Source organism: Scyliorhinus canicula, chromosome 5, assembly GCF_902713615.1.
Source record: "Scyliorhinus canicula chromosome 5, sScyCan1.1, whole genome shotgun sequence".
Taxonomy (NCBI): Eukaryota; Metazoa; Chordata; class Chondrichthyes; order Carcharhiniformes; family Scyliorhinidae; genus Scyliorhinus; species Scyliorhinus canicula.
In genome coordinates this window covers 55,605,548-55,627,377 of record NC_052150.1, presented here as the reverse complement: position 1 = coordinate 55,627,377, position 21,830 = coordinate 55,605,548, and the positions used below count along the sequence as shown (strand labels likewise).

The window sequence follows — 21,830 nt, the reverse complement described above, 5'->3', positions numbered from 1 at the left end:
ATAGCCAGGTAATCTGCTTTTGGTTGGTATTTGTTGAAGAGAAACATTAGCGTGGGAGACCTGTTGGCCATTAGAATTTCCCACATCTTCTGGAAAAGACTAACACAGTTCAATGAAACATATGCACATTTTCAGCTTAGCTATGTTACCTCTTCTTTCTTTTCTTCGACATTTTAATTTTAATTTTTAGAAGTCCAATCGAATATTTAAATAAATCACTTGCAATTTCAAACCAATGGCCTCTAGTTTTTTTGAATTTATATTAGAAAGCATTATAGCTCCCATCCTGATTTCTTAATTTTTAATGTGAACTTTTCCAGTTCGTCGTCGCATCCTTTTGGCTTTTGTTCACATATGACAGAGCATTGGTGTACCCTGAAGATCTTGATGAATTCATTCCCTTATGGCTGAACCATGCCGTGGTAAGTGTGAATAACTAAGACCCAGAGCAACTACGTTGCAACATGAAAATAAATGACTGTATTCAAATGTTATCGAAGACAGTCAGTGGGATATTAAACATTTATTTCTGTTTTATTGTAAACAAGCGATGGGTTTTAATAATCCATGTGTTTAAATCTTAATAAAAACAGAAAATACTGGAAATACTCAGTAGGTCAGGCAGCATCTGTGGAGAAACAGTTAACGGGCAGAATTTACATGAAGGAGACGGGAAGCATGAGTCGAGAAAGTTCCAACTTTGCCAATCCATCTCCGTTAAGGAGGCCTCCATCTTCATATTTTTGTTCCAGGGAGGCGGGTGCGGAATCCGGGCCACTGCTTCCTAAGGCAAGCACGAGGTAGCAACAAAGTCAGGTGGATGGCCAGGCTGGCAGGCTAGATGTCCATCTCTGTTTACTGGGACAATGGCCCTGTTGTAGTGATGACTGTCAAGCCCTCATCCCCCTCATTCTCCACTCACCTCTAATACCACCCCCCCATATCTCCCATGCCTTCTCCATGCCCACTTGCATTCTTCACAGCTACTCTCTCATTATGTCCAGAACTAATAAGCCAATGGGAGTCTGGCAAGCCTTTTGGACAACAAGCAAAGGGGCTTTGAAACTGTACCATGAAAATAGTGTTCAGCTTAAAACTTTGTGCCAAGCAACCACAGCTATTTATAGTATTAAAGACAAAAATCCTCTATCCATTCGCACCTCTTAACCTTTTGTAACTAGACACACCGGACAAGCGCACATCAAAGAAAGATATGGTTATTATAAGTTAATAAAAATGACAACCAATCAAACCTTGCACTCCCATGCAAGCTGTGTCAAAGATTGTCTGCTGAGCTAAGTGCAATAGTCATTCCTGGAGCTTGGTCAAGGATTCCTAATGATGTAATCTGGTAAAACAGATGTCTGACCATTTGTTTTGGCCATATGTTCTAACTGCTTCTGTGAATAGAGTTGTCAGATAGTCTCATCATGAATGCTTGGCTGTGCCAAGACCGGCGCACTTAGCTCAGCAGGTAATGTGGGTACATCTTGCATCTTGCAGGGAAGTGCAAACTTTCTCTGACTGAAACCTTTAAAAAAAAAAAAAAATCGCTTATTGTCACGAGTAGACTTCAAATGAAGTTACTGTGAAAAGCCCCTAGTCGCCACATTCCGGCGCCGGTTCGGGGAGGCTGTTACGGGAATCGAACCGTGCTGCTGGCTTGCCTTGGTCTGCTTTCAAAGCCAGCGATTAGCCCTGTGAGCTAAACAGCCCCATTGTCACCTTGTAATAACGTGGTCTTCCTTTGTGCCTGTGTGTTTACTTACCCTTTATTGCACCATGGACTGACCAACTGACTGATGATTATTTTTCTCCCGTTTTAATGCTGTTTCTCCTTTAGCGTTTTGCTCTCCCTTTTCCACCTCCTTTACTTTGTACCGATTTCACCACTATCACTAACAGCCTCTCTCTTTCTCTTTCTCCCCCTCTTTACATTTTCTCTCTCTCCCTCTCTTTTACTCCAGCACTCCATGGCAAGCGCCCATCTGGGTCTGATAGTGATTTATTTTGCCCAAAACTAAGAGATGTGAAGTGAATAAAAGCTTTGTCTCATTGATACTATGAATGGCTGTCATTGATTGACAGCTTTATGAGATGGTAAGGACATTGTATTTTAAAGGAAGAGAATGTTGAATGGTTGACCATTTTTTCGGTTGCTGACTCGGTTTCAGGTTCTCCCATGGTTTGTGACTCCCCTGAAGTGCTGTTAGCTATGTCGACTGATAGAACAGGCCTGACTCCATCAGGTTTGCTGGGGGTTGGGGGAGGTTTGAAAGACCCACACACACAATGGAGCCAGCAAGGGTGCTGCATGCGAGTTTGCGACCCTCACACATTTCCCACACTAGCAAAAATAAAAACATCCAGAACAGGAACTGGGGGGGGGGGGGGGGGGGGGGGGAGGTGGAGAAAGTCCCAGAATTGGGTCTAGACTGTCATTTTTAAATGCCTCCTGACCCAGCCTGACTCCATGAACGTCCAGGCCAATGTCTTTTCATCAGAACTCAGAAAAATTAGGAATGTTTTGAATAAATGAAAGTGGTGAGGATGTGATGAAGGATCAGAGGGAAGGTCTGGAGAGGTTAAATGACCAAAGGGAGTGGTAATGAGAGAAGTAAAGAAACAAAAGATGTGCCTAGAGAAGGATGAACATGTGTCCAAAACTGAGTGTAAAGAAAAAGAGAGGAACACCAAAACTAGCAAAAAGTAAGAAAATGGGGGAAGAGGTTATATTCTGAAATTGCAAAACTCAGCGTTGAGTGCAGAGAGCTGTAAAGTACCTAATCCAAAGATGGGTACCATTCCTCGAGTTTTATTCACACACTGTAGGAGGCCAAGAATAGAGGGTGGGAGCAAGGTGGACAGTTAAAATGACAGGTGACTGAAGCTCATGCTTATAGGCCGAATGACGGTGTTCTGCAAACTGATCATCTAATCTGCATTTGGTCTCCCAAGCAGTGTGGAGCAGACCACATTGTGAGCTGAGTACATTTGAAAGAGGTACAATCACTGTTTCACTCAGAAGGTATATTTGGGGCCTTGGACAATAAGAAGGGAATAGGTAAAAAGTGCTCATCTGCTGCTTTTCATGGGCAGCAGGGTAGCATGGTGGTTAGCATAAATGCTTCACAGCTCCAGGGTCCCAGGTTCGATTCCCGGCTGGGTCACTGTCTGTGTGGAGTCTGCACATCCTCCCCCTGTGTGCGTGGGTTTCCTCCGGGTGCTCCGGTTTCCTCCCACAGTCCAAAGATGTGCAGGTTAGGTGGATTGGCTATGCTAAATTGCCCGTAGTGTCCTAATAAAAGTAAGGTTAAGGGGGGGGTTGTTGGGTTACGGGTATAGGGTGGATACGTGGGTTTGAGTGGGGTGATCATGGCTCGGCACAACATTGAGGGCCGAAGGGCCTGTTCTGTGCTGTACTGTTCTATGTTCTATGGAAAAGTGATGTGGGAAAGGGAGAGGATGCTGGGGGTAGACCAGGGTATGTGAATAGAATAAAATCTTCACAATGCTAATGTGGGCGGGGTGGGGGAATAATAACTCAAAAGCTGTCATAAACGAAGAAGGATTTATTTCCATATTTACAATAGTCTGTATAATGCAGCGTCTCACTCCCAGTGCAATCCTAGCTGGGAGGACGTGTTACACCAGGCCCGGTTTTGGGGCTGCTTTCATACCTTGCTCATTAATGAGCTGCAGGTGGTTGGCACGTTCTCCTCGAGTCCTACAGGGAGATCAATGGGTCCTCGTGGGGTTATGACACCCCTCCCCCTCAAAGTCTGAAAGCCTCCTATCAGCTGCCAATCAAGGGTGCATTCTGTGCCACTTTACGCGCGGCTGTGCATCCACCTGTGGTAGCTCTGGGCCGGGTAGAGTGTAATGAGTTGTTCAACACTGTTTTCTGGCAGACCATCAAAGAGGATTCATCAGGACCTTGGTGCTGATCACACAGTCATCTGCCGGTGTGGATACTTCCCCGTCCAAGTCGGAATTGGACTCATAGTATTCTTGCTGGGGTGGGTGCGGCAACTCTGATGGATGGGCCTTCAACCCGACGGGTGGCTCCTGCTGTGGCGACAACCATACTACCAGCAGTGGGGCATCTTGAAAGGTGGGCTGACGCCTGGTTAATTAGTCCAAATGTCACTTAAGGGTCTTTACTTGGACCCTATACGAGACCGGTCCAGTACCACTCCTGGGTTTCCTCCCGATGCTCCAGTTTCCTCCCACAGTCCATAGACGTGCAGGTTAGGTGGATTGGCCATGATAAATTGCCCTTACTGACTAAAAAAGGTTATGAGGGGTTATTGGTTTACGGGGATAGGGTGGAAGCGAGGGCTTAAGTGGGTCGGTGCAGACTCGATGGGCCGAATGGCCTCCTTCTGCACTGTATGTTCTATGGAAGGCACAAAGCGCCATCGTCAAAATTCCATGTGTAAATGGCGTCCCCGGTACAAAATGCTCGCTCTGGTGCCCTCAGACGATATTGTCTGTTCTGTGACTCTGGATCTCCTTGACCTTGGCACGGAGGTAGGGAAAAGTCAAACTTAAGAGTCCTGAGCCGCCGACCCATCAAAAGCTCTGCCGGTGCGATCCTGGTGGTCAAATGCAGCATCATACAGTAATTGAAAACGTAGTACGACAACCACGCGTCCATAGGCCCATTGACTGCTTCTTCAATCCCCATTTAAAGGTTTGGATTACCCGCTTTGCAATTTCATTTGAGGAAGGATGATATGGTGCAGTCCGGATGTGCCAAATGGCATTCCGCTGCATAAACACGGCAACTGGCGTAGACGAGTTAAAAACTCCATAACGGACTCTCCAGAAGAGCATACCGCTGAGTTAAACCAATACCTTTGCATAATCACAGATGGTCTGGGGTCGTAGTGGTCTGAAACCATTGTTACCAGTGCATTAAAGGGCCTGGAATCTGGTGCAGCCAGGTACATCAAATATTTGATGATCCCAAATGTCTGGGCCCTGCTGGCTGTCAGGAGGAGAACATTTTGTCGATGTTCTCCTACTATTCAATTCGCCTGGAAGTAGTATTGCATGTGTTCCTCCTATTGATTCCAATCCCCCAGACCTGCAGCGAAGGCATCCAATTTTCCAAACACCGGCATTTTAAACAATACGACGTACTTCTCCCAATAAAAAGAACTTCCGCGGCTAGGCAGATCGACGGGCAAGTCCGGAGCCATTAATTCTTTCCGCCAGTATAATAAATCAGACGAAAGCTGTTGTAAATGAAGAAAGCTTTATTTATATGTTTACAATAGTCTGTGTATTGCAGCATCTCACACTCAGTGCTCCCAGAGTGTTCCATCTCGGCCACAAAAAATAGTTCCTGGTGAGTTCCCTCATCCTCACCACTCCTGGATGGCCGTGGTACAATTACTCCAGCACCTTGTATTTTAAGTTTGGAGGAATGGCCACCTGCACCCCCCATAGTAAGCAGCTGTTCTGAACTAACTACCCCACCGCCATGACATATATGACCTCTACATTTCACGACCAGGTCCACCACCTGGCTCAGAACGGGATAATTTCTGGTATCATTCTTCACATGTGCTGCCTTTACTGGCACATTTTCAGATTGGGAGGAGTAGAGAGACTCTTCAACTCATTACTGGATTGCCCACCAATCAAGAGCTGCAGCAGCCTAGACAGTGCATCCATATTTGTGGAGCTGGTGATCAAGATATCATTGAGGTAGCCTTGTATTCCTTTGAGTCCATTAGGATTTGGTCCATAGGCCTCTGAAATAATGTTGGGGCTGACATGATCCCAAAAAAGAACCTTTTATAGCGAATCAAACCCCAATGAGTGACTATAGTCAGAAGGTCTTGGGATTCAGCAGCCGCTCCCTTCTGCAAGTAGGCCTGTGACATATCCGCCTTTGTGAATTTTTGCCCACCTGCCAGGCCACTGAACAGACCTTCAATCAAGGGCAATGGATATTTTTTGGCACATAGAACTGGATCAATAGTAACTTTGAAGTCACTGAAGATTCGATTGAACCATCGTGTTTTAAAATGGGTACAATCCTGGAGTTACCCAATCATTTGCCATCACTGGTTTGGGTATGCCAGTGTCCACCAACCTCACCAGTTCGGCTTCTACTTTTGGAAGGATGGCGTATGGAAGAGTGCTTGCCCTCAGAGTTTGGTTTAATTATCTAGTTTCAATTGGAGTTTAACCTGGACTACTTCCATTTCTCCAAGGGTGTTGTCAAAAACACATTGTTATCTACTTAGGATGTCTTGCAGACTAGTTTCAGAGTCGACCACTTTGTTCACAGCATATCCAGTGCAATTTTAGTTCACATGGCCCGAACGTCCACATAGGATTTTCCTTTGACAATGTGGAGGGGTAGCTCTGTGGCCTGGTCCCACAGTTGTACCTTCACCATTACACAGCCTTTGAGGGCACCACCTGCTCTGTGTATGAGGGTGATGTTAGAGTGCTTGAGTGGCAGATGTCTCAGCTTCAGGTCGTAAATTGTTTGGGAATAAGTAAAACTGCCACCTTGGTGTCCACCGACATTTTAATGGGCAGCCCTTCCAAGTGGGCAGCGCGGTAGCACAGTGGTTAGTACAGTTGCTTCACAGCACCAAGGTCCCGGGTTCGATTGGTTTGGAACACTGATTGGTCAGGAACAGTGATTGGTCTGGAATATTCATTGGTTTGGAACAGTGATTGGTCTGGAACATTGATTGGTTTGGAACATTGATTGGCCTGGAATGGTGATTAGCGTGGAATGGTGAATGGTTTGGAACAGTGATTAGTTTGGAACAGTGATTTTTCCAGAACAGTGATTAGTTTGGAACAATGATTTGTCTAGAACATTGATTGGTTTGGAACAGTGATTGGTCTGGAACATTGATTGGTTTGGAACATTGATTGGCCTGGAATGGTGATTAGCGTGGAATGGTGAATGGTTTGGAACAGTGATTAGTTTGGAACAGTGATTTTTCCAGAACAGTGATTAGTTTGGAACAATGATTTGTCTAGAACATTGATTGGTTTGGAACAGTGATTGGTTTGGAACAGTGATTGGTCTGGAACATTGATTGGTTTGGAACAGTGATTGGTTTGGAACAGTGATTGGTTTGGAACATTGATTAGTGTGGGCCAGTGATTGATTTGGATTAGTGATTGGTCTGAATTAGTGATTGGTTTGGAACAGTGATTGGTCTGGAACAGTGATTGGTTTGGAACAGTGATTGGTCTGGAACAGTGATTGGTCTGGAACATTGATTGGTTTGGAACAGTGATTGGTTTGGAACAGTGATTGGTTTGGAACATTGATTAGTGTGGGCCAGTGATTGATTTGGATTAGTGATTGGTCTGAATTAGTGATTGGTTTGGAACAGTGATTGGTCTGGAACAGTGATTGGTTTGGAACAGTGATTGGTTTGGAACAGTGATTGGTTTGGAACAGTGATTGGTCTGGAACAGTGGTCTGCAACAGTGGAACTCGTTGGAATTTAGAAGGATGAGGGGGTATCTTATAGAAACATTTAAAATTATGAAGGGAATAGATAGGATAGATGCGGGCAGGTTGTTTCCACTGGCGGGTGAAAGCAGAACGAGGGGACATAGCCTCAAAATAAGGGGAAGTAGATTTAGGACTGAGTTTAGGAGGAACTTCTTCACCCAAAGGGTTGTGAATCTCTGGAATTCCTTGCCCAGTGAAGCAGTTGAGGCTCCTTCGTTACATGTTTTTAAGGTAAAGATAGATAGTTTTTTGAAGAATAAAGGGATTAAGGGTTATGGTGTTCGGGCTGGAAAGTGGAGCTGAGTCCACAAAAATTCAGCCATGATCTCATTGAATGGTGGAGCAGGCTCGAGGGGCCAGATGGCCTACTCCTGCTCCTAGTTCTTATGTTCTTATGTTCTTATGTTTGGATCAGTGATTGGTCTGAATTAGTGATTGGTTTGGAACAATGATTGGTCTGGAACAGTGATTGGTCTGGAACAGTGATTGGTCTGGAACAGTGATTGGTATGGAAAAATGATTGGTCTGGAACTGTGATTGGCCTGGAACGGTGATTGGTGTGGAACATTGATTGAACAAAGAAAATTACAGCACAGGAACAGGCCCTTCGACCCTCCCAGCCTGCGCCGATCCAGATCCTTTATCTAAACCTGTTGCCTATTTTCCAGGGATCTACTTCTCTCTGTTCCCCACCCATTCATATATCTGTCTAGATACATCTTAAATGACGCTATCGTGCCCGCCTGTACCACCTCCGCTGGCAAAGTGTTCCAGGCACGCACCACCCTCTGCGTAAAACACTATCCACACACATCTCCCTTAAACTTTCCCCCTCTCACCTTGAAATTGTGACCCCTTGTAATTGACACCCTCACTCTTGGAAAAAGCTTGTTGCTATGCACCCTCTCCATACCTCTCATAATTTTGTAGACCTCAATCAGGTTCCCCCTTAACCTCCGTCTTTCCAACGAAAATAATCCTAATCTACTCAACCTTTCTTCATAGCTAGCACCCTCCATACCAGGCAACATCCTGGTGAACCTTGTCTGCAGCCTCTCTAAAGCATCCACACCCTTCTGGTAATGTGGTGACCAGAACTGCACGCAGTATTCCAAATGTGGCCTAACCAAAGTCATATACAACTGTAACATGACCTGCCGACTCTTGTACTCAATACCCCGTCCAATGAAGGCAAGCATGCTGTATGCCTTCTTAACCACTCTATCAACCTGCTTTGCCACCTACAGGGTACAATGGACCTGAACTCCCAGAGCTCTCTGTACGTCAATTTTCCCCAGGACTCTTCCATTGACCGTATAGTCCGCTCTTGAATTAGATCTTCCAAAATACATCACCTCGCATTTGCCTGGATTGAACTCCATCTTCCATTTCTCTGCCCAACTCTCCAATCTTTCTATATTTTGCTGTATTCTCTGACAGTCCTCCTCGCTATCTGCAACTCCACCAATCTGAGTATCATCTGCAAACTTGCCAATCAGATGACCTATACCTTCCTCCAGATCATTTATGTATATCACAAACAACAGTGGTCCGAGCGCAGATCCCTGTGGAACACCACTAGTCACCTTTCTCCATTTTGAGACACTCTCTTCCACCACTACTCTCTGTCTCCTGTTGCCCAGCCAGTTTTTTATCCATCTAGCTAGTACACCCTGAACCCCATACGACTTCACTTTTTCCATCAACCTGCCATGGGAAACTTTATCAAACGCCTTACTGAAGTGCATGTATATGACATCTATAGCCCTTCCCTCATCAATTAACTTTGTCACTTCCTCAAATAATTCTATAGGTTTGTTAAGACATGACCTTCCCTGCACAAAACCATGCTGCCTATCACTGAAAAGTCTATTTTCTTCCAAATGTGAATAGATCCTATCCCTCAGTATCTTCTCCAACAGTTTCCCTACCACTGACGTCAAGCTCACAGGTCTATAATTCCCTGGATTATCCCTGCTACCCTTCTTAAACAAAGGGACAACATTAGCAATTCTCCAGTTCTCCGGGACCTCACCCATGCTCAAGGATGCTGCAAAGATATCTGTTAAGGCCCCAGCTATTTTGTCCCTCGCTTCCCTCAGTAACCTGGGATAGATCCCATCCGGACCTGGGGACTTGTCCACCTTAATGACTTTAAGAATACCAAAAACGTCCCCCTTCCTTATGCCGACTTGACCTAGAGTATTGAAACATCCATCCCCAGCCTCAACATCCATCATGTCCCTCTCCTTGGTGAATACCGATGCAAAGTACTCATCAAGAATCTCACCCATTTCCTCTGACTCCACGCATAATAGAACATAGAACATAGAACATAGAATGATACAGCACAGTACAGGCCCTTCGGCCCTCGATGTTGCACCGACATGGAAAAAAACTAAAGGCCATCTAACCTACACTATGCCCTTATCATCCATATGCTTATCCAATAAACTTTTAAATGCCCTCAATGTTGGCGAATTTACTACTGTTGCAGGTAGGGCATTCCACGGCCTCACCACTCTTTGCGTAAAAAACCCACCTCTGACCTCTGTCCTATATCTATTACCCCTCAATTTAAGGCTATGTCCCCTCGTGCTAGCCACCTCCATCCGCGGGAGAAGGCTCTCGCTGTCCACCCTATCTAACCCTCTGATCATTTTGTATGCCTCTATTAAGTCACCTCTTAACCTTCTTCTCTCTAAAGAAAACAACCTCAAGTCCATCAGCCTTTCCTCATAAGATTTTCCCTCCATACCAGGCAACATCCTGGTAAATCTCCTCTGCACCCGTTCCAAAGCTTCCACGTCCTTCCTATAATGAGGCGACCAGAACTGTACGCAATACTCCAAATGCGGCCGTACTAGAGTTTTGTACAACTGCAACATGACCTCATGGCTCCGGAACTCAATCCCTCTACCAATAAAGGCCAACACACCATAGGCCTTCTTCACAACCCTATCAACCTGGGTGGCAAATTTCAGGGATCTATGTACATGGACACCGAGATCCCTCTGCTCATCCACACTACCAAGAATTTTACCATTAGCTAAATATTCCGCATTCCTGTTATTCTTTCCAAAGAGAATCACCTCACACTTCTCCACATTAAACTCCATTTGCCACCTCTCAGCCCAGCTCTGCAGCTTATCTATGTCCCTCTGTAACCTGCAACATCCTTCCGCACTGTCTACAACTCCACCGACTTTAGTGTCGTCATCAAATTTACTCACCCATCCTTCTGCGCCCTCCTCTAGGTCATTTATAAAAATGACAAACAGCAACGGCCCCAGAACAGATCCTTGTGGTACACCACTCGTAACTGAACTCCATTCTGAACATTTCCCATCAACTACCACTCTCTGTCTTCTTTCAACTAGCCAATTTCTGATCCACATCTCTAAATCACCCTCAATCCGCCACCGTAATACTGTCCTTGACTAGCAGCGCCACACCTCCCCCTCTTTTGCCCCCTTCTCTGAGCTTACTAAAACACCTAAACCCCGGAACCTGCAACAACCATTCCTGTCCCTGCTCTATCCATGTCTCTGAAATGGCCACAACATCAAAGTCCCAGGTACCAACCCATGCTGCCAGTTCCCCTACCTTATTTCGTATACTCCTGGCATTGAAGTAGACACACTTCAAACCACCTACCTGAACACTGGCACCCTCCTGCGAAGTCAAATCTGTGCTCCTGACCTCTATACTCTCAATCTCCCGTACCCCAAAACTACAATCCAGGTTCCCATGCCCCTGCTGAATTAGTTTAAACCCCCCCAAAGAGCATTAGTGAGGAACAGTGATTGGTCTAGAACAGTGATTGGTCTGGAAAAGTGATTGGTCTGGAACAGTGATTGGTTTGGAATGGTGATTATTTTGGAACATTGAATGGATTAGACCAGTGATTGGTTTGGATTAGTGTTTCATCTGAATTAGTGATTGGTCTGGAACAGTGATTGGGCTGAACAGTGATTGGTTTTTATCAGTGATTGGTCTGGAACAGTGATTGGTTTTGAACACTTATTGGTCAGGAACAGTGATTGGTCTAGAACAGTGATTGGTGTGGAACATTGATTGCTTTGGAACAGTGATTAGTCTGGAACAGTGATTGGTTTGTAACAGTGATTGGTCTGGTACAGTTATTGGGCTGAACAGTGATTGGTTTGTATCAGTGATTGCTCTAGAACTGTGATTGGTCTAGAACAGTGATTGGTCTGGAACAGTGATTGGTTTTGAACACTTCCTGGTCAGGAACAGTGATTGGTCTGGAACATTGATTGCTTTGGAACAGTGATTTGTCTGGAACAGTGATTGGTCTGTAATAATGATGGGTCTAGAACAGTGATTGGTTTGGAACAGTAATTGGCCTGGAACAGTGATTGGTCTGGAAAAGTGATTGGTTTGGGTCAGTGATTGGTCTGAATTAGTGATTGGTTTGGAACATTCATTGGTCTGGAACAGTGATTGGTTTCGAACATTGGTATAGAACACAGACTGATATGGAACCGTAATTGGATTGATACAGTGATTGGTCTGGAAAAATGATTGGTCTGAAACAGTGATTGGCCTGGAACGGTGATTGGTGTGGAATGCTGAATGGTTTAGAACATAGAACATAGAACATTACAGCGCAGTACAGGCCTTTCGTCCCTCGATGTTGCGCCGTCCTGTGAAACCCCTCTAAAGTCCCTCTACACTATTCCCTTATCGTCCATATGCCTATCCAATGACCATTTGAATGCGTTTAGTGTTGGCGAGTCCACTACTGTTGCAGGCAGGACATTCCACGCCCTTTCTACTCTCTGAGTAAAGAACCTACCTCTGACATCTGTCCTATATCAATCTCCCCTCAATTTAAAGCTATGTCCCCTCGTGCTGGACATCACCATCCAAGGAAAAAGGCTCTCGATGTCCACCCTATCTAATCCACTGATCATCTTGTGTGCCTCAATTAAGTCACCTCTTAACCTTCTCTCTAACGAAAACAGCCTCAAGTCCTTCAGACTTTCCTCATATGATCTTCCCTCCATACCAGTCAACATTCTTGTAAATCTCCTCTGTACCCTTTCCAATGCTTCCACATCCTTCCTCTAATGTGGCGACCAGAACTGCACACAATACTCCAAATGCGGCCGCACCAGAGTTTTGTACAACTGCAACATGACGTCATGGCTCCGAAACTCAATTCCTCTACCAATAAAAGCTAACACACCGTACGCCTTCTTAACAACCCTCTCAACCTGGGTGGCAACTTTCAGGGATCTATGGACATGGACACCGAGATCTCTCTGCTCGTCCACACTACCAAGAATCTTACCATTAGCCCAGTACTCTGTCTTCCTGTTACTCCTTCCAAAATGAATCACCTCACACTTTTCTGCATTAAACTCCATTTGCCACCTATCAGCCCAGCTCTGCAGCTTATCTATGTCCCTCTGTAACTTGTAACATCCTTCTGCACTGTCCACAACTCCACCGACTTAGTGTCATCTGCAAATTTACTCACCTATCCTTTACGCCCTCCTCCAGGTCATTTATAAAAATGACAAACAGCAGCGGCCCCAAAACAGATCCTTGTGGCACACCACTAGTACCTGGACACCAGTCAGAGCATTTCCCATCAACCACCACCCTTTGTCTTCTATCAGCTAGCCAATTTCTGATCCAAACTGCTAAATCACCCTGAATCCCATGCCTCTATATTTCCTGCAATAGCCTACCGTGGGGAACCTTATCAAACGCTTTACTGAAATCCATATACACCACATCAACTGCTTTACCCTCATCCACCTGTTTGGTCACCTTCTCGAAGAACTCAATGAGGTTTGTGAGGCACGACCTACCCTTCACAAAACCGTGTTGACTATCCCGATCAAATTATTCCTTTCTAGATGATTATAAATCCTATCTCTTATAAAACTTTCCAAGACTTTGCCCACAGCAGAAGTAAGGCTCACTGGTCTATAGTTACCAGGGTTGGCTCTACTCCCCTTCTTGAACAAGGGGACAACATTTGCTGTCCTCCAGTCTTCTGGCACTATTCCTGTGGACAATAACGACATAAAGATCAAAGCCAAAGGCTCAGCAATCTCCTCCCTAGCTTCCCAGAGAATCCTCGGATAAATCCCATCCGGCCCAGGGGACTTATCTATTTTCACACTTTGCAGAATCGCTAACACCTCCTCCTTATGAACCTCAAGCCCTTCTAGTCTAGTAGCCTGTATCTCAGTATTCTCCTCGACAACTTTGTTCTTTTCCTGTGTGAATACAGAAGAAAAATAGTCATTTAGCACCTCTCCTATCTCCTCGGACTCCATGCACAACTTCCCACTACTGTCCTTGACTGGCCCTACTCTTACCTTAGTCATTCTTTTATTCCTGACATACCTATAGAAATCTTTAGGGTTATCCTTGATCCTACCTGCCAAAGACTTCTCATGTCCGCGCTTGGCTCTTCTTAGCTCTCTCTTTAGAGCCTTCCTAGCTAATTTGTAACTCTCAAGCGACCCAACTGAACCATCACGTCTCATCTTCACATAAGCCTCCATCTTCCTCTTGACAAGTATTTCAACTGCTTTAGAAACCCATGGTTCCCTCACTCGACCACTTCCTCCCTGCCTAACAGGTACATACTTATCAAGGACACGCAGTCGCTGTTCCTTGAACATGCTCCACATTTCCATTGTGTCCATCCCCTGCAGTTTTCCTCTCCAGCCGATGCATCCTAAGTCTTGCCTCATCGCATCATAATTGCCTTTCCCCCAGCTATAACTCTTGCCCTGCGGTGTATACCTATCCCTTTCAATCGCTAAAGTGAACATAGAACATAGAACGATACAGCGCAGTACAGGCCCTTCGGCCCTCGATGTTGCACCGACATGGAAAAAAAAAACTAAAGGCCATCTAACCTACACTATGCCCTTATCATCCATATGCTTATCCAATAAATTTTTAAATGCCCTCAATGTTGGCGAGTTCACTACTGTTGCAGGTAGGGCATTCCACGGCCTCACCACTCTTTGCGTAAAAAACCCACCTCTGACCTCTGTCCTATATCTATTACCCCTCAATTTAAGGCTATGTCCCCTCGTGCTAGCCACCTCCATCCGCGGGAGAAGGCTCTCGCTGTCCACCCTATCTAACCCTCTGATCATTTTGTATGCCTCTATTAAGTCACCTCTTAACCTTCTTCTCTCTAACGAAAACAACCTCAAGTCCATCAGCCTTTCCTCATAAGATTTTCCCTCCATACCAGGCAACATCCTGGTAAATCTCCTCTGCACCCGTTCCAAAGCTTCCACGTCCTTCCTATAATGAGGCGACCAGAACTGTACGCAATACTCCAAATGCGGCCGTACCAGAGTTTGGTACAGCTGCATCATGACCTCATGGCTCCGGAACTCAATCCCTCTACCAATAAAGGCCAACACACCATAGGCCTTCTTCACAACCCTATCAACCTGGGTGGCAACTTTCAGGGATCTATGTACATGGACACCGAGATCCCTCTGCTCATCCACACTACCAAGAATTTTACCATTAGCCAAATATTCCGCATTCCTGTTATTCTTTCCAAAGTGAATCACCTCACACTTCTCCACATTAAACTCCATTTGCCACCTCTCAGCCCAGCTCTGCAGCTTATCTATGTCCCTCTGTAACCTGCAACATCCTTCCGCACTGTCTACAACTCCACCGACTTTAGTGTCGTCTGCAAATTTACTCACCCATCCTTCTGCGCCCTCCTCTAGGTCATTTATAAAAATGACAAACAGCAACGGCCCCAGAACAGATCCTTGTGGTACGCCACTCGTAACTGAACTCCATTCTGAACATTTCCCATCAACTACCACTCTTCTTTCAACTAGCCAATTTCTGATCCACATCTCTAAATCACCCTCAATCCCCAGCCTCCGTATTTTCTGCAATAGCCGACCGTGGGGAACCTTATCAAACGCTTTACTGAAATCCATATACACCACATCAACTGCTCTACCCTCGTCTACCTGTTCAGTCACCTTCTCAAAGAACTCGATAAGGTTTGTGAGGCATGACCTACCCTTCACAAAACCATGCTGACTATCCCTAATCATATTATTCCTATCTAGATGATTATAAATCGTATCTTTTATAATCCTCTCCAAGACTTTACCCACCACAGACGTTAGGCTCACCGGCCTATAGTTACCGGGGTTATCTCTACTCCCCTTCTTGAACAAAGGGACCACATTTGCTATCCTCCAGTCCTCTGGCACTATTCCTGTAGCTAATGATGACCTAAAAATCAAAGCCAAAGGCTCAGCAATCTCTTCCCTGGCTTCCCAGAGAATCCTAGGATAAATCCCATCCGGCCCCGGGGACTTATCTATTTTCACCTTGTCCAGAATTGCCAACACTTCTTCCCTACGCACCTCAATGCCATCTATTCTAATAGCCTGGGTCTCAGCATTCTCCTCCACAATATTATCTTTTTCTTGAGTGAATACTGACGAAAAGTATTCATTTAGTATCTCGCTTATCTCCTCAGCCTCCACACACAACTTCCCACCACTGTCCTTGACTGGCCCTACTCTTACCCTAGTCATTCTTTTATTCCTGACATACCTATAGAAAGCTTTTGGGTTTTCCTTGATCCTACCTGCCAAAGACTTCTCATGTCCCCTCCTTGCTCGTCTCAGCTCTCTCTTTAGATCCTTCCTCGCTTCCTTGTAACTATCAAGCGCCCCAACTGAAACTTCACGCCTCATCTTCACATAGGCCTCCTTCTTCCTCTTAACAAGAGATTCCACTTCTTTGGTAAACCACGGTTCCCTCGCTCGACCCCTTCCTCCCTGCCTGACTGGTACGTACTTATCAAGAACATGCAATAGCTGTTCCTTGAACAAGCTCCACATATCCAGTGTGCCCAACCCTTGCAGCCTACTTCTCCAACCAACACATCCTAAGTCATGTCTAATGGCATCATAATTGCCCTTCCCCCAGCTATAACTCTTGCTCTGCGGGGTATACTTATCCCTTTCCATCACTAACGTAAAGGTCACCGAATTGTGGTCACTGTCTCCAAAGTGTTCACCTACCTCCAGATCTAACACCTGGCCTGGTTCATTACCCAAAACCAAATCCAAAGTGGCCTCACCTCTTGTTGGCCTGTCAACATATTGTGTCAGAAAACCCTCCTGCACACATTGTACAAAGAACGACCCATCCAATGTACTCGAACTATATCTTTTCCAGTCAATATTAGGAAAGTTAAAGTCTCCCATAACAACTACCCTGTTACTTTCGCTCTTTTCCAGAATCATCTTCGCCATCCTTTCCTCTACATCTCTAGAACTATTAGGTGGCCTATAGAAAACTCCCAACAGGGTGACCTCTCCTTTCCTGTTTCTAACCTCAGCCCATACTACCTCGGAAGAAGAGTCCCCATCTTGCATCCTTTCTACCACCGTAATACTGTCCTTGACTAGCAGCGCCACACCTCCCCCTCTTTTGCCCCCTTCTCTGACCTTACTAAAGCACCTAAACCCCGGAACCTGCAACAACCATTCCTGTCCCTGCTCTATCCATGTCTCTGAAATGGCCACAACATCGAAGTCCCAGGTACCTACCCATGCTGCCAGTTCCCCTACCTTATTTCGTATACTCCTGGCATTGAAATAGACACACTTCAAACCACAGACCTGAACACTGCCGCCCTCCTGCGAAGTCAAAACTGTGCTCCTGACCTCTCTACTCTCAATCTCTCGCACCCCAAAACTACAATCCAGGTTCCCATGCCCCTGCTGAATTAGTTTAAACCCCCCCAAAGAGTACTAACAAATCTCCCCCCCAGGATATTGGTGCCCCTCAGGTTCAGATGTAGACCATCCTGTCTATAGAGGTCCCACCTTCCCCAGAAAGAGCCCCAGTTATCCAGAAATCTGAATCCCTCCCGCCTGCACCATCCCTGTAGCCACGTGTTTAATTGCTGTCTCTCCCTATTCCTCATCTCACTATCACGTGGCACGGGCAACAACCCAGAGATAACAACTCTGTTTGTTCTCGCTCTGAGCTTCCATCCTAGCTCCCTAAAGGCCTGCCTGACATCCTTGTCCCCTTTCCTACCTATGTCGTTAGTGCCAATGTGGACTACGACTTGGGGCTGCTCCCCCTCCCCCTTAAGGACCCGGAAAACACGATCCGAGACATCACGTACCCTTGCACCTGGGAGGCAACATACCAAACGTGAGTCTCTCTCGCTCCCACAAAATCTCCTATCTGTGCCCCTGACTATTGAGTCCCCAATTACTAATGTTCTACTCCTTTCCCCCCTTCCCTTCTGAGCAACAGGGACAGACTCCGTGCCAGAGGCCCGTACCCCATGGCTTACCCCTGGTAAGTCGTCCCCCCCACAAGTATCCAAAACGGTATACTTGTTACTCAGGGGAACGACCGCAGGGGGTCCCTGCACTGACTGCTTCTTCCCAGTCCCTCTTACAGTTACCCATCTATCTCCAGTCTTTGGTGTAACTACTTCCCTGAAGCTCCTATCTATGACCCCCTCTGCCTCCCGAATGATCCGAAGTTCATCCAGCTCAAGCTCCAGGTCCCTAACACGGTTTTTGAGGAGCTGGAGTTGGGTGCACTTCCCACAGATGAAATCAGCAGGGACACTGACGGCGTCCCTCACCTCAAACATTCTGCAGGAAGAGCATTGTACTGCCTTCCCTGACATCCCCTCTAGATTAAAAAAAACAAGAAAAAGAAAAAGAAAGGAAGAGCTTACCTGATATTACCTCAAACCCTGATCCCGCTGAAAGGTAAGCAAACTTAAAGGCACTCACTCACCTTCACGACAGGCCCCTGCTCCCGCTTCCCAACCACCGTGGGGTGGGGGGGTTGGTTAGAGGAGGAGGTAGGGTGGGAAACACTCACAAAGTGTTTCGGGTTTAACTGTCACTTGCCAACAGCCCCTCCACAAACCACCTTCAACTTAGGCTGACCGCACTGCACGTATGCAAATTTCCCCAGAACAGCTGATCAGTAGCTCTGCTCTGCTGCCCTCTGCTGGTTGCTTGCCTTTACTCAAACTCCTTGGGTCTTCTTCGCAGGTTCACCTTCAACTTAGGCTGACCGCACTGCACGTGTGCAAATTTCCCCAGAACATAATCGAATTATGTTCACTATCACCAAAATGCTCACCTATCCCCAAATCTCACACCTGTCCTTGTTCATTACCCAGTACAAAATCCAATATGGCCTCGCCTCTCATTGGCCTATCTACCCTATCAGAAAACCCTCCTGCACACATTGGACAAAAACGAACAGTGATTGGCTCTGAGCAGTGATTGGTTTGGAACAGTGATTAGTTTGGAACAGTGATTGGTTTGGAACAGTGATTGGTCTGGAACAGTGATTGGTCTGGAACAGTGATTGGTCTGGATCAGTGATTGGTCTGAATTAGTGATTGGTTTGGAACAGTGATTGGTCTGGAACAGTGATTGGTTCATGACGTTGAATGGTTTGGAACATTGATTGGTTTGGAACATTGATTCGTCAGGGACATAGAATCGTTTGGAACAGTGATTGATTTGGAACACTGTTTGGTCTGAAACAGTGATTGATTTGGAACAGTGATTAGTCTGGAACAGTGATTGGTCTGGAACAGTGATTAGTCTGTAATAGTGATTGGTCTGGAACAGTGATTGGATTGGAACAGTGATTGGTCTGGAACAGTGATTGGTCTGGAACATTGTGAACATTGATTGCTTTGGAACTGTGATTAGTCTGGAACATTGATTGGCGTGGAACAGTGATTGGTCTGGAACAGTGATTGGCCTGGAACGGTGATTGGTGTGGAATGGTGAATGGTTTGGAAAAGTGATTGGTTTGGAACAGTGATTTGTCTCGAACAGTGATTGATTTGGAACAGTGATTGGTCTGGAACAGTGATTGGTTTGCAACAGTGATTGCTTTGGAACATTGATTAGTATGGGCCAGTTATTGGTTTGGATTAGTGATTGGGCTGAATTAGTGATCGGTCTGGAACAGTGATTGGTCTGGAACAGTGATTGGTATTGAGCAGTGATTCGTCAGGAACAGTGATTGGTCTGGAAAAGTGATTGGTCTGGAACAGTGATTGGTATTGAGCAGTGATTGGTCAGGAACAGTGATTGGTATTGAGCAGTGATTGGTCAGGAACAGTGATTGGTCTGGAAAATGATTGGTTTGGAATGGTGATTGGACTGGAACGTTGAATGGATTGGACGAGTGATTGGTTTGGATTAGTGATTGTTCTGAATTAGTGATTGGGCTGGAACAGTGATTGTTTTGCAACAGTGTTTGCTGTGGAACATTGATTGCTTTGGAACATTGATTGGTTCATGTCATTGATTGGTTTGGAACAGTGACTGGCCTGGAACGTAGATTGGTTTGGAACAGTGATTAGAACAAAGAACAAACAACAAAGAAAATTACAGCACAGGAACAGGCCCTTCGGCCCTCCCAGCCTGCGCCGATCCAGATCCTTTATCTAACCTGTTTTCCAAGAATCTACTTCCCTCTGTTCCCCGCCCATTCATATATCTGTCCAGATGCATCTTAAATGATGCTATTGCGCCCACCTCTACCACCTCCGCTGGCAAAGATTTCCAGGCAACAACCACCCTCTGCGTAAAACACTTTCCACGCACATCTCCCTTAAACTTTCCCCCTCTCACCTTGAAATCGTGACCCCTTGTAATTGACACCCCCACTCTTGGAAAAAGCTTGTTGCTATCCACCCTGTCCATACCTCTCATAATTTTGTAGACCTCAATCAGGTCTCCCCTCAACCTCCGTCTTTTCAATAAAAACAAGTCCTAATCTACTCAACCTTTCTTCATAGCTAGCACCCTCCATACCAGGCAACATCCTGGTGAACTTCCTCTGCACCCTCTCTAAAGCATCCACATCCCTTTGGTAATGTGGCGACCAGAACTGCATGCAGTATTCCAAATGTGGCCTAACCAAAGTCCGATACATCTGTAACATGACCTGATGACCCTTGTACTCAATACTCCGTCCAATGAAGGCAAGCATGCTGTATGCCTTCTTGACCATTCTATCAACCTGCGTTGCCACCTTCAGGGTACAATGGACCGTAACTCCCAGGTCTCTCTGTACATCAATTTTCCCCAGGACTCTTCCATTGACCGTATAATCCGCTCTTGAATTAGATCTTCAAAATGCATCACCTCGCATTTGCCTGGATTGAACTCCATCTGCCATTTCTCTGCCCAACTCTCCAATCTATCTATATTTTGCTGTATTCTCTGACAGTCCTCGTCGCTATCTGCAACTCCACCAATCTTAGTATCATCTGCAAACTTCCTCATCAGACCACTTAAACCTTCGTCCAGATCATTTATTTATATCACAAACAACAGTGGTCCGAGCAGGGATCCCTGTGGAACACCACTAGTCACCTTTCTCCATTTTGAGGCACACCCTGCCACCACTACTCTCTATCTCCTGTTCCCCAGCCAGTTCTTTATCCATCTAGCTAGTACACCCTGAACCCCATACGACTTTACTTTTTCCATCAACCTGCCATGGGAAACTTTATCAAATGCTTTACTGAAGTCCATGTATACGACATCTACAGCCCTTCCCTCATCAATTAACTTTGTCACTTCCTCAAAGAATTCTATTAGGTTTGTAAGACATGACCTTCCCTGCACAAAATCATGCTGCCTATCACTGTTAAGTCTATTTTCTTCCAAATGTGAATAGATCCTATCCCTCAGTATCTTCTCCAACAGTTTGCCTACCACTGACGTCAAGCTCACAGGTCTATAATTCTCTGGATTATCCCTGCTACCCTTCTTAAACAAAGGGACAACATTAGCAATTCTCCAGTCCTCCGGGACCTCACCCGTGCTCAAGGATGCAGCAAAGATATCTGTTAAGGCCCCAGCTATTTCGTCCCTCGCTTCCCTCAGTAACCTGGGATAGATCCCATCCAGTCCTGGGGAATTGTCCACCTTAATGCCTTTTAGAATACCCAAAACCTCCCCCTTCCTTATGCCGACATGACCTAGAGTATTTAAACATCCATCCCTAGCCTCAACATCCATCATGTCCCTCTCCTTGGTGAATACCGATGCAAAGTACTCAATAAGAAGCTCACTGTTGAGGCTAGGGATGGATGTTTAAATAATCTAGGTCATGTCGGCATAAGGAAGGGGGAGGTTTTGGGTATTCTAAAAGGCATTAAGGTGGACAAGTCCCCAGGACTGGATGGGATCTCTGACCAGTAATGCAACTCCTCCACCCCTTTTACCTCCCTCTCTATCCCTCC

The 21,830-nt window shown here is 45.8% G+C and overlaps 1 protein-coding gene across 3 annotated transcripts in view; it reads left to right on the top strand.

Moving 5' to 3' along the window:
• LOC119966000 (androgen-dependent TFPI-regulating protein-like) overlaps positions 1–21,830 on the top strand; it is a 127,583-nt gene that overhangs the window by 63,849 nt on the left and 41,904 nt on the right. For 2 of the 3 annotated variants that reach the window (XM_038797101.1, XM_038797102.1), the window contains one exon: positions 321–422. The exons of the other annotated variant lie outside the window; for it this stretch is intronic. In XM_038797101.1, coding sequence (XP_038653029.1) covers positions 321–422 — 102 coding nt within the window. The remainder of the gene's footprint in view (positions 1–320; positions 423–21,830) is intronic. 3 annotated transcript variants of the gene reach the window in all.